General features: G+C 41.1%; 1 protein-coding gene across 2 annotated transcripts; it reads right to left on the bottom strand.

Moving 5' to 3' along the window:
• Positions 1-339: 339 nt before the first annotated feature.
• Positions 340-11,380, bottom strand: Adipoq (adiponectin, C1Q and collagen domain containing). Of its 2 annotated transcripts, XM_071615164.1 has the most exons (4): positions 11,274-11,362; positions 10,990-11,094; positions 3,323-3,544; positions 340-2,462 (listed from the first exon to the last, which is right to left on the bottom strand). In XM_071615164.1, exons 3-4 carry the CDS (start codon positions 3,534-3,536, stop codon positions 1,942-1,944), a joined length of 735 nt encoding a protein of 244 aa, XP_071471265.1. In that variant the 5' UTR covers positions 3,537-3,544; positions 10,990-11,094; positions 11,274-11,362; the 3' UTR covers positions 340-1,941. The 2 variants fall into 2 exon arrangements, with proteins under 2 accessions (XP_071471265.1, XP_027807366.2); XM_027951565.2 differs by lacking the exon at positions 10,990-11,094 and having other exon boundaries at positions 11,274-11,380.
• Between the last annotated feature and the right edge of the window lie 1,918 nt (positions 11,381-13,298).

Raw genomic sequence — 13,298 nt, 5'->3', positions numbered from 1 at the left:
TCAAGCACACTACTACTGGTCTACATCCCCAACCCTGCTAATTCCTTCTTGACGTATGAGGCAGAGCCTCAAACTATACTCTGCAGCTCCTGAGAGTGAAGCCTCACTATAGAAGGTACAGAGAAAGAATAAATAAAAAAGGGACAATTGCTTCCTTATCTAAAACAGGATAGCTCTGGTATTTTCTATCCAAAAAAGAAAAACTTTTTTTTTTTAATTTTCCTTGTGTTAGTTTGGGTTGGGGTTTTCTGTTATTCACAATATTGTGTCCTAACTAACCCAAAGTTCATCCCTTTTTAAACCACATTCCTTCCTCCAGAAATAAAAACACACTTCACATGCAGCAAGTGCTTTTACTTTTAATGTTAGATAACAATTTTATTTATAGAAAATAATGATATGCAAGTACTTTAAAAGACAAAGCCTTGTCTTATTTTTTTGTCTTATTTTTTGTCTTATTTTTTCATAATAACCACTTAATGAAAAACAACATACATATAAAAGGGAATCATCCAGAACTTAAAACTGTAGGCAAAAATGGGTTTTCCATTCCTATATTAATACACACGCTATAATTACTTTTCCTAAAACCACCATCAACCACCTGTACTTCTTAAAAAATAAAATAAAAAATAAAAAGAATAAATTCAGGAGGCCCAAGTCATCCCCAGTCTTGACAGTATCCATAGAAAGAATGGTTTCCTAATTCCTCCTTGCATTTTTCATTTCAGGCTCAAGTTATCTTTTTAAAGGAGAATTCTTTAAGTTCTGTAAAGCATAATCACCCCTTCTCTGATGGAAAATGTTTAAGCTATCTATTTGAGTAAGGATTTGGTGCTTAAAACCAGGGAATTCCTAAATTAAAGATATTTCTACAGATGAAGCTTTGGTTATATGAAGAGAATGAGGTGGAATTAATTCTGGGTACATATGAGATTCAAGAGATCAGTCTTCATCAGGCATTTATCAAGGACCTTCAAGGGATTCATGGGTGAAGGAAGCCCTTACCAGGCAGTTGCCCCTAGTTTGAGTGAGGATGTCTCCCACATCCAGGATACTCATTGATGGTAAAACAGAGGGACACTGTGTGCAAGGAAAGTTTGCAAGAAACAGAGGTCACATTAGAGAAGCTCCTATCCAGGTGGACTTGAGGAACAGGGAAGAATTCAACATTTGGAGATGGAAGCAGTTTTCTTGGGTGGAAAGAAGAGCATGAGGAGAGACAGAGAAGAGCAAGTACAGAGTAGTTCAGAAGCCATTGTGTGTGGTCCCGCTGGGATGGGACCTACCATAGAACCAACCACCTTCTCTGAGGGAGCTCTGCTGGGAGTAGATTTGACCTGATGAAGAGGAATTCAGAGATCCTTAGGTGAGGTGGGAAACAGACCCATACCACCACTCCAAAGAGGCCATGTTCTTCTACAAGGGAAAACAGTCTAGTAAGAAAAGTCCAAGGCTCTGGGTTTGATTTTTAACTCTGCCACTTAATTCTCAACCTCAGGACCCCAACTGTAAAAAGAGGAGATTAGTATCTTTCCTGTATACTTTATAGGATTGGCATGAATGTCAGGAGACACAGTGGGCACAAAATAGCATTGTCACCTACTTCCTGGCAGTCATTACAGGGTGATACTCCCTCAGTACTTGTTATTATTATTCTATTATTACTACTACATAAGAGATCCTGGAGGCCAGGAATCATATCATCTTCAAGACTAGAAACACAGTACATGACTTTTGTGAAAATTAATTCCACCTCATTCTCTCCACATAACCAAATCCTATCCTAATTAATTAACTAATGAGTAAATGGACCAATAATGTTTAGAATTCTCATACTGAACAATAAAATCAATCTCTTTGCTATGCTGAAAGATGTTGACGGTTCTTTAATTGACTTTTTGACTGTTGGGTCTGGTGGAGGCTCAGAGTGAGTAGTGATCAGTTGGTGTCATGGTAGAGAAGAAAGCCTGTGAAGGTAGAGTCATTAACATTGTCAGCATAGACTCCATTATGGTCTCCATCCCCATACACCTGAAGCCAGACTTGATCGCCCACCTCCAGATGGAGGAGCACAGAGCCAGAGGCCTGGTCCACATTCTTGTCCTGGTACTGGTCATAGGTGAAGAGGGTAGCTTTGTCCTTCTTGAAGAGGCTGACCTTCACATCCTTCATGTAGACTGTGATATGGTAGGAGAAGTAGTACAGCCCAGGAATGTTGCAGTGGAATTTGCCAGTGGTGCCATCATAGTGGTTTTGCTGATTGTAGAAGATCTTGGTAAAACGAATGGGAACATTGGGGATGGTGTCCTTGGTTTCCAGTCCCACACTGAATGCTGATCGGTATACATAAGCACCTTCTCCAGGTTCTCCTTTCCTGCCTGGGATTCCTGGAAAGCCTCGGGGACCTTCAGCCCCAGTCACTCCAGTTTCACCAGTGTCACCCTTAGGACCAACAAGACCTAGAGAATGAGACAATTTCAGTGACCACAGGAAATGGAGCTCTTGTCTAGGTTTTGTCCAGCTAAAACCATTGTCCCTGGGACCTCCACCCACAGCTTGCCTGACAGAACAAGGAGAAATGTCACCTCCTCTTTATACATACCCCAGAGCCCCGCGGGTTCTCACAAATAAATCTCCAACCTTATCTCCTATAAGTCTCCATCATAGACTCTCTACCTTTTAACCTTTAGTATACTGGCTCAACCAACTACAGTTTTGCCCTCTATCTGCTCTGTCCATGATGCCCTCTCTCCTCTATTCTGTCTACACATCTTTCAAGGTCTGACTCAAACCCTGCCTTCTCAAAGAAATTTCATATTAATCCAGATCTTCATTGAGCATATTTTCTCTGTGTTCCACACTTTGGACACTTGTTTACATTCAGTTTGGCTTTCTTGTAGTAACCCGTAACAGAGTCTTGTACGTTAGAGTTATCCTCTTAACAAAACCAAGAGTTCTCCGAAACTTGTGGAGAACATTGGAGAGTATGCAGTTAAGAGTGGTTGAATGCTGCTGGAAGAAACAGGAATGAAAGAGAAAAGAATAGGAAAAGTGAACATTTGGGGAATAAGAGGATGGGAAAAGGGACAAGGAAGGAGATGCAGGTGGATCGGAGTCATTTGGGTTTAAAGGTACCACCTTGTCTCTCCCCTGGACATCCAACTCAAAATCCATTCCAGGCTGCTTAATGGTCACATAAGAAAAAAGTGCTGCATCTTTCCTGTGTCTAGGCCTTAAGTAATAACTAGTGCTCTCATGTAGCCCTGGAGACCCTCCTCTACCCAGGAATGATGAAGGAAACAAAAAACCTTGTTCTTACCTGCATCTCCCTTCTCACCCTTCTCACCAGGGATGCCATCTCTTCCATCACGGCCTGGGGTTCCATTATGACCAGGATGCCCTGGGATGCCTGCCATCCAACCTGCACAGGCCCCCTTGGGCATGGGAAGCAGGGCTCCTGGCCCTTCAGTAGTAACATCCTGGGCATGACTAAGCAGGCCTAATAGCAGTAGAAGGGCTTGCAGCAACAGCATCCTGAGTCCTGAAATCAACATGGACACTGTCAGCCATGGGAGAGGCAGTTCCCACAATAGCACCCCCAGTCAGGAATGTGTAGCAGTTAAACCATCTCAGTAGGGTCCACTCCAAGAACTGTCAAGACTTCCTTGACTGTTTTAACTTACCTTGATCTCTTTCTACCCCCAAATTTGCAATACTTAGCATTATTCCCTGTACAAAGTTTCCTTTCCTCAGCAGAAGTGTGAGTTCATGATGGCAGGGATGACTCTCTTCAAATCCCCCATATCTGAGCACAGGACCAGGTACAGGGAATGCTCCAAGAGGCAGCTGGCCAATCACCACTCTTGAGTTTTCCAAGAATGATGACTCAGATCTGTCTACTCAACTCAACCAACTTCTCTCTCCTTGTCTCCCTTCTTCTTCTTCTTCTTTTCTCCCTCCTTTTCTCTCAATTTCTGTGACTATTCCTCCTTCTTTCTCCCCACACTTCTCTTTCTTCCTCTTCCCCTCTCCTGGGTTATATATTTGGCCATTTGGTACATGTATACACAGAGCCTCACTTTGAACTAATCAGACAACCAGAGATGTGTTGTCCTATGAGGACATCCACTGATCCTTTGCCTGGGCCACATACCTATCCCTCCTCACTTCCCAAACCCTACTCAGCCTTCAGGACACAGTTTGTATGTCACTTCCTTCAGGAAGTCCTCCTGTCCTTCCTCTCCCATCTGGGTTGGTTATTCCTCCTCTGTTCCCCCAATTTCCTGTCTTACCTCTATTATTACCCTTTTTGCACTCTACTATAATTCCTATTTTGCTCACCTGTTTTTCCATTAAACAGACACCATCCGGCAAGTCTAATATTTTGCAAACACACAGCAGAAACCAAATAAATATTTTTATAACAAAAGAAAGAAAAAGAGAGAATTAGAGAGGGGAAGAGAAAGAAAGAGAAAAGAAAGGAGGGATGGTGGAGTGTATTAAAATGTGTATTCTGGGAGCCCTAGCAGAGAGCTCAAGTGGGATAGGTGTCCAAGGGCCTCTGGTTCCCAGAATCAACCCTCCATAGCCCCCTCCCAGAAGAGGGCCCTATTCGGGCTCCTTATGGACTTTGGACCCCTCCTAGAGTCTGGGAAATCATCATTGGATGATCTAAGATGCCACATCTGGTGGCCGGGGTCTTTGTCTCTCCATTTTTCTCTAAACAAGGAGTTAGAAGAAAGAATGGCTGGGTAGGAAATAGGTTCTAGGATCCTGGATTAGAGGCATCACTAAAATCCTCTGTGAGATAAGGTGGTGAGTTACAAAAACCTGATTCTAAATGAAATGTACTCCATGTCCTTGTTTTACTCCAAAGACTCACTGTTTTTCATGAGTTTGCTGGTCTCTCCTATACTACATGAAGCTTCAGAATAAGATTTGTTTTTAGAATAAACTGCTTCTCTGTGAAGAATGTAGGAAAGACCCTGATTGGCAATCTTACATCAGATTTGCATGGTATCTGGAATATCACTTCTACACCCTTTTACCTGGGGCACTATGCTGCCCTCTTCATGTGGCACAACCAACTCATTTTTCATCTGTATATATATGTATGTATGTGTGCTTATATATATATATTTATATTGTGAGTACACATATATGCATGTGTATATGTGTTGCATAAGCTTTTTAGAAATTGCAGAAAAGAAATTAATTTCTAATACCAAGAATTTCTGTTTATTTTTATTATTTTATTTTATTTTATTTTATTTGTGTGTGTGTGTGTGTGTGGTGCTAGGGATTGAACCCAAGGCCCTGTGCATGTAAGGGAAACACTCTACCAACTGAGATATATCCCCAGCCCCTCCCTGTTTATTTTTAAATAATAGAAGTTATACTTTACACAGAAATTTACTCTTCTATATTTGTTTTATCATTTTATAGTTTTTATAACCACCCTTTCTGAATGCTAATCCATCAATGGGGACTTGACAAAAATATACTTGACCGTTCTATTTTGGGGAACTTTCAGTTTAAATTCCTTTAAAATGTCATTTTATATTCTGTAATAAATAATATTACATATCATTTTTAAATGATATTTTAAACACCCATAGGTATATGACTTTTCCTCCAATTATTATTCCAATGTAACATATTTCTAGAAGTTCCTGGACCAAGAATGATGAACATTTTTTCAAGTATCTTGATATACATTCCCATACTTGAGGATGTCACTCTGCTGTCCAGTAGCATGTTAGCATGTATATAAAAGGACCAGCTTTGAATATTATCATGAAAAATACTTTTTTCTTGTTGTTAGTTTAGTGAGCAAAAGAAATGGTATCTCACTGCTATATTTTGCATCCTTGAGTCATTTAATGACTTGTACATTTTATTAAAGTCCTATTTCCTATTTTTTTTTTTTTTTTGTATCCAGGATTGAACCCAGAGGGGCTTCAACATGGAGCAACACCCCCAGTCCTCTTTATTTTTCATTTTGAGACAAAGTCTCTCTAAGTTGCTTAGTGCCTCACTAAGTTGTTGAAGCTGGCTTGAACCTGTGATCCTCCTGCCTACTCCCCACCTCCAGATCTGCTGGGATTTACCAGCATACACCACAATGCCTGGTCTACTTCCTAATTTAATTTCCTTATTCAGATAGCTTTGTTACTCAATTTATCATGAATATAATGTTTACAGATCAACATGTGTGAGCTCTTTGTATCAATACTTTGCCATACATGCTGGGACTGTTTTCTCCGGTATTAGATTATCCTTCTGTTTATCCTAATTTCTATTTATATAGAAGGTTTCGTTTTTACATAGATAATTCTATAGATAGTTTTCTTTGTTTCCAGGTGTTAAATAGTCCTTATCAAGGTTGGGATTGGGTAAATATTTGATTTTCTTCTATTTTTCCTATCATTTGATATATTGAAAGTTTCCTTCTCTAATCCATCTCTGGTTTTGTCTTGATATAAGCTGTGATCCCAGATATTCAATGATTTTTTCGCCCATTTGAAGACCAACTATTTAAGCTCCTTTAATTAAATTAACATTTCCCTCTCTTTTGATCTGATGCATCATTATCAAATATCAGGTTCTATTATAATTTTATAAGTAAAGTCATTATTGAGAATGAGACTGGCAGACAGATAGAAGGAGAGGGACAGTGACAAACAAGAGCCACAGAGACTGGTGCCGCTCCTTAAGGGTCATAAGAGTCCTTCAATACTCCTTTTCTCATCTGTGTGTGCCTTGATCGCCCTCTACTGAATTTGGAGGACTTGGGAAAGTGCCGGAAACAAAATGAGAGGTAGCTCAACGTTGGTATGTCCCAAGGTTAAAAGAAAGAAGTGAATTAGAGGAGAAGCCAAGAAGAGACCAGCAAAGCCCCCTGTATGTTTCAGGAGGTGCTTGTTCTGAATTTAAGATTCCATGTGTCTTTAAACTTTCCCATTATTTGGCATGCCTGCCCTCTCTTCTTACAACTTTACCAATAAAACTCAGAACTTTGGCTTTATGCTTGTGTTCTGCAGAAATGAGGAAAGAAAAATCTGTGCGGCTCTGTTATTTTCCGTAGGGAGACAGGAGGAGAGAGACCAGAATGTGCAAACTAGCGGAGGCACCTAAAGATAAAAGGTGGGTTGGTGGTCTACCCCAAATGCTTGGAGGAAATGCAAAGACTCCTCCCCTTCTCTGAAAAATTGAGATCCTGTTCTCCTAACCCAAGGGAACATCATCTGTCTCCAACACTTCAGTGTTATGGACAGCTTTCTCCAGTTACAGATGTAATCAGTCTGGGTCCTCTGAGGGTGGCATAGGGTAGAGGTGCAGAAAAGGGAAGAGAAAGGAATGAGGACATCAGGACGTTTCTGATGCTGAGAGAAGAGTCTGATTGAAGAAGGCTGCATTCCAACCTAATTCTAGATGAAAAATGAGCAGTTGATAACTACTGAAAGTCAATGTAAAGATGCCTCATTTTCAAAAAAAAATTACAAAACTATTTGTATTCTTTGTTTAGATAAAGAATTGTTATGCTTTGATTTCCAAAAACGTCTGTTTCTATGGGGAAAACATTATTAAATGAAACTAAGGATTAATCTAAGACTTAATCATACCTATAAAGAAAAACTTACATGGGTCATAAAGCTAAATCCTAGGACCGCTTATAATCCTTTGCCTGTGGAAAATATTACCTATAAAGTCCCTACCTCATGTAATGTCTCTTTTAATTCTCACAACCATCTTGAGAGACAGTATGGGGTAGAATAAGAAGCACAGACTCTACAATCTTAGTACCTAGGTGCCAATTATTTGTTCTTACCCTTAATGTGTTATAGTCTTTCAAGCTTGTTGGAGGATTTAATGACCTAGAACATTGGTTTGGTGTATGTCAGTGCTCAATAAATGTCAGTTATGACTGAGTCCATTTTGGAGTGAGGAAAACGAGAGGTTAAGTGACTTGCCCAAGATCCCAGAATTAAACACAGAGGATCTGGAAATCAAACTCTGGTCCTCTGGATCCCCAAAACAGACAGTTCTTCAACATAGCCCAGGAGGGAAAGCATTGCAGTCACACACCTTCCCTTTAGTATTCTTCCCCTTGGAGTGGGGATGACAGAGGATAGTGTGGAAAGACCTGGCCTGCAAATTATGAAGCAGGAGACCTGGCTTCTCCCCCAGGCTCCTCCTCACTCTCTGGGTGTCTTACTTCTCCTACCCACCTTTCCGACTTCATGTGCTTTATCTATAAATGTGGGATATTAATTCTTACCTAGCCTATTTCACAATATTGTTATGAAAACCAGTTGGTAGAAAGCATGAAAAAGTATTTTATGAACATATAAAGTGCTCTATAGTAAGTGAGAGAAGAGAAGCAAACAAATATTTTTGGACTACTGTTACATATCCATTTCCCTTCTCCCCATCATTTTCTTTTACTGGTGCATTGGAATTGTACATATGTTGGGTTTTGTTATTACATGTATGTTCATTCACATAATATAGCAATATAATTTGGCCAATATCATTCCCCAGTATTTTGCCTTTCCCTCCTTCCTCTCCCCTGTCCATTTCCTCTACTCTTTTCTCATTTCACTCATAATGCTAGGAGATAGAACTCGGTTGTCACAAGAGAAATCCAACAATTAGAGAGATTCAGTAATTTCTATCCAAGGATAACAAGCAAATGAGAGCAAAAGTACAATTTGAAACCAAAATCACCACACTGGCCTGATCTTCCTGGCAAACTGTACACAGGCATGAGTTCATTCCCTTTTTAAATTCATAAGGAGATGATCATGATGTACTTGGGATCTTAAGGGGCCATAGTATGATCTCTCATTTTCCTGTTAAAAATATAAGAGAAATTCCACTTTGACCTGCTGGAATTTCAATAGCAACAGCATAATCTTGTGAAATACAAGGACAGGATCCCCTTTGGGACTAGCAAGAGACAGAGCTCTATGGGGGAAGAGGTTGCCAAGCTGGTGCCAACTGCTCCAGCAGGAAAAGTCAGAACAGTGCACAAAATCCTCACATCCAGAGCCAAAGTGACCTCAGAAATCATCTCATCACTGTCCTGGTTTTTCAAATGGGAAGACTGCAGGGAAGGAAGAGGGAAGTATTTATTAGATCCTCACAGAAGCCAGATACCATGCAAGGAGTATTTACACATCATTTATTTTCACCTTAACAAGAGCTCCCTGAAGGAAGGAAACTGACCCACACTTTAGAGATAAAGAAATAGAGATAAAAGAAATGATCTCAGAGAAATCTCTGTTACAGCTTCCAAAACGGTAAACCATCCACCACTGACCTTCAGACTCTGTTTCCCAATCTGCTAAGTGGGATCATGTGAGATAAGGTACACAAGAACACTTTGAAATTGGTGAACATCTTTGGCATATCATCTGACTTTATTTCATCCTCCCATACCCCCACTTTGGACTCTACTTTATAAGAGACCCTCAGACTCAAAGAGGTTGAAATGCTGGCTTCATAACACACAACAATTGGTTAAGTGGCTTGAAATTACTACTCTTAAAGTTTGAAATAGTAAAATATTGGCAATTTTGCATGATAAAGCCTAATGATAAATGGTAGAATCGTAAATCTACTCAACTCTGTCTGGCTCCTAGAATTGTCTGAAAGTTTTCACTCAGCCTGAAACAGATGTCAGTATTCCTAGGCTCGCCACACCCTTACACAAACACACGTGCATACGCTCATTCACTCATACCTTCAAGCTACTGGTAAAGCAAAACATCCTTCCACTGCATTTTTAGGATGAGTCTCTCTCCCCAAGAAGTTTTCCCAATTGAACACTCGATCTCCAAAACACATCACTCCTGACCTCAGCCAAGTACCTGGAGTACTGATCCTCTGACTTGGTGAGCAGATAGTAGAGAGTTTGTCCCTGCAGCCACCTTAAAAAGGACAAGAAGCAAGACTGGTGTCTCTCCTTGAGACTTCTCAAGACATAAGGAAGGGTGACAACAGAGGGCCACTGATGAAGCTGCAGGGTTTGATTTCTACTGCTCAGCTCCATTAGCCAAGCTGGCACCACTGTGTTCCTTTGGCCATATTCTGCTAGGATATTCTGCCCCCAACCAGTCAAGGCAGAACAAGCCTTACTCCTAACAGAGACCAGAGGAGTAAATCAAGAATCAGAATCAAGGGCTGGGGATGTGGCTCAAGCGCTAGCGCGCTCGCCTGGTGTGCATGCGGCCCGGGTTCGATCCTCAGCACCACATACAAACAAAGATGTTGTGTCTGCCGAAAACTAAAAAGCAAATACTAAAATTCTCTCTCTCTCTCTTTTTGTCTTTAAAAAAATTAAAAAAAAAAAAAGAATCAGAATCAAGCATGAGGCTTGATTAAAAAGCCAGAACATCTCCATATCAGGGAGCTGTGTCCTCTAATCCATGAGGAGCTGCTCTGACTTCTAAATCCCTTACCCCTGCCCACCCCACTCTGACCACCGCTTCTACAGGTGAAAACCACCAGGAAGCTTCAGAGGCAGCACTCTCTGGGACAAATAGGATTGGGCTTGGCAAAGATCAGGCAGATCCAGGCACTCCTCTCAGAAAGTACCTTTCAAAAATGAGATTTTTTATAACTTTCCCAGACTATTTTCTCTTTACCTCACTTGAAACCCTCAATTGCCTGGCAAGATATCCCCATAGCTATGATATCCCCAAATCTACGGACAATGGCCACATCACACTCATCTTTTATCTCATGAACCACCCAGTGTGTGGCCAGTAGCACATACCCAGCCATCTTTGTTGAACTGAATCAAGTGGCAGAGCCAATTTTAAACTCAAGTTTGAGGTCAAACCTCTACTTAACTTTTCCCAAGCTGCTTCTGCACATGCTGATTCCTTTGCTGTACCTGGTCAGGCTGAGAAGTGATTTAACCTCTTGTCCTTTATCAAATCTGACTCCATCTGTGGACAAGCCCTCCCATTCACTGACCTTAATCTTTTTCTCAGTAGGCATCCTCCCACAAGTGAATTAGGAAAATTCAAGATGGCACTGGGCTTTTTGGCCAGAAGGAACAATTCTTTCTCTCTTGGAGTTCTGGAGAATTGAGAAAAAATTCTGAGGCCTGTCTGCTTCGACCAGTTCTGCCTTCCCCTGGGTTTTGCCCATAACAAATTCTATACTATGACAGACAGGAAAACCTGGGCACATCCCAACTAAGGCTGGGCAGTCATCTCCCGCCCCCCAAGCCTGGAACTTAATAGAATTGCTCTTACCCTCTGGTATGGAATCAGACCCACCAACTTAGTCAAGATGGACGGATGTGAGAAGGAGAAGGCCTTCCCTCAAGAGCCTAGTACTCATGGGGGCAGATAGTCCCCACCTCACAAATGTCCTTTCTCATTGGCCAGCAAAGGAAGGGCCAAAGACCAATGAATGGGCACCTTGTCCCTGGCAATCATCTTGGGTCTTCACCCTAGGGAACCTGGTGCAACCCAGAAGACTCAGGAAGCCAAGTGGATCTTGAGTCAAAACACTCCTGTTCCCACACATTGACCCTTATTTGTGCCTTCTACCACAGCAACAGAAAGCAGGACAGGGGTAAAGACCACAACAGGAAAACAGGATATTTCTGTATCTGAGAGGAAACTTCCTCAAATAAAATAAATTGCTCGGTTGTCCAAGAGACCTCCTTCTCCCACAGACTTTTCCTAATAAATCAGGGATATTAATTATTATATCACACTCCTGCTTATTGGGCACGATTAAATATGAGATTGTGTGGGTCAGACATCAAGATTTAAGCAGGAAGAACAGCCAGATGGTGCTCGGCATGAGGGTAAGAAATAGAATGCACCCTCTACTCTCCGACCTGGACCCTGAATTTAGGAAAGACTTTGTGTATTAATTCTAAGAGCTGAGATGAAGGAAAGTTCCCAAGTGGTGTAGGGCTTGGCAAATTCAAAACATTTAGAGGTCCTGAATTCTCAAAGTTTATGGCCTACATGAAAATCAAATATAATATGACAGAAAACATCTATAAAAGTTGGTATTAGAACACCATATTTCAGGATTTTCTGGTTCTAAATCTCAAAATAAAGTTTCACAAATAAACTTTATGTGTGTGTTTGGGCCCTGATTTTCCAGTACATTGAGCATAGGTCTAATCTGTCTATCGGGGAACACAGCCCTGGACTGGAACCAGCCTGCAGGACTGGAAACTGCCCCCCACTTAGGTATTCCTATAAGGCTCAGGTTGGAGTGACAACATTCAACACCCTGGTCTCTCTTGACAACTAATATTTTATTTTTGAAGGGCAGGATCAGAGTTAATTCTTGCAATCCACAAATCCTAATGAATTGATCATGACCCGAGCAGAGGTTCTGGATGCCAGCCACAACTTTAACAGGACATTCAGAAACAAAATGTTCTCAGGTACAGGCTGGGCATGTCACCTGCCCCCTAACCACCACCCCCTACAGACAACACAGACCCTGAGTCCCCCAGAAAAGTCAAGTCCACCAGTAAAATTCTGACCAAAAGCCTTGGGCTGCTGCTAATATGCAAATATTTCTAGAAACATCACATTAGGACACAGAAATTGGAAACTTGAGGTCCTTTCCAAGGTCTACTGGCTTACGTAGGGTGCCTGCAAAAATGAGGTTCTATGTACTTTAGCAGGTAAATTGTACTAAGGAGAAAACAAAGAAATGGTAGAAACTCTCAGCTACATTACTGGTTTATTTTTATTTATTTAATTTATTTTTAAATTTTCTTATTTATGTTTGGTCTGTGTTACTGTTTCTAGGAATGTAAATTTCATGAGAACAGGGGTTTGTCTATCCAAGGCTGTATCCTTCAACCCCTAAAACAGGACCTGGTACAAGGTAAATAACAATGAATGTCTAATCAATGAATAAGCAAGTGCTCATACTCAATACTCTCTTGGAGATAACTGTGATTTTTCTCCCACTTCACAAATAAAGAACCCAGAGTTCAACCAGAGTGACTTGTTCAAGGCACAGATCCAAGATGTCAACCTAGATCTGTGTGACTACAAAATGCACATGCTTTCTAATAGCTCATGTCCTTTCCCCCTCCTGATGGTCTGAGAAAGCAATATTCATGTATCTGCTTTAGGGTAGCTTTGGAATGGCAAAAAAGTGGTGGGGTGGGGGGGTGGGCATTTTCCTCTACCCTTATGGGAATGCAGCTGGTTTCAGCAGTCTTTATTGCACAAAGGTGAAATGACTTTAGCCCCACAATCACACAAGATTGTGCTGGGTCTGGCTGTCAGCCA

This window comes from Marmota flaviventris, chromosome 8 (assembly GCF_047511675.1).
Source record: "Marmota flaviventris isolate mMarFla1 chromosome 8, mMarFla1.hap1, whole genome shotgun sequence".
NCBI classification, from domain to species: domain Eukaryota; kingdom Metazoa; phylum Chordata; class Mammalia; order Rodentia; family Sciuridae; genus Marmota; species Marmota flaviventris.
This window is presented reverse-complemented; position numbering and strand designations above follow the sequence as displayed.

Coding starts and splice junctions, on each gene's coding strand:
- Adipoq (XM_027951565.2), bottom strand. CDS start 3,536: ATGCTGTTGCTGCAAGCCCTTCTACTGCTATTAGGCCTGCTTAGTCAT. Junction 2,463..3,322: donor GGGTGAGAAGGGAGATGCAG/GTAAGAACAAGG, acceptor CTCATTCTCTAG/GTCTTGTTGGTCCTAAGGGT.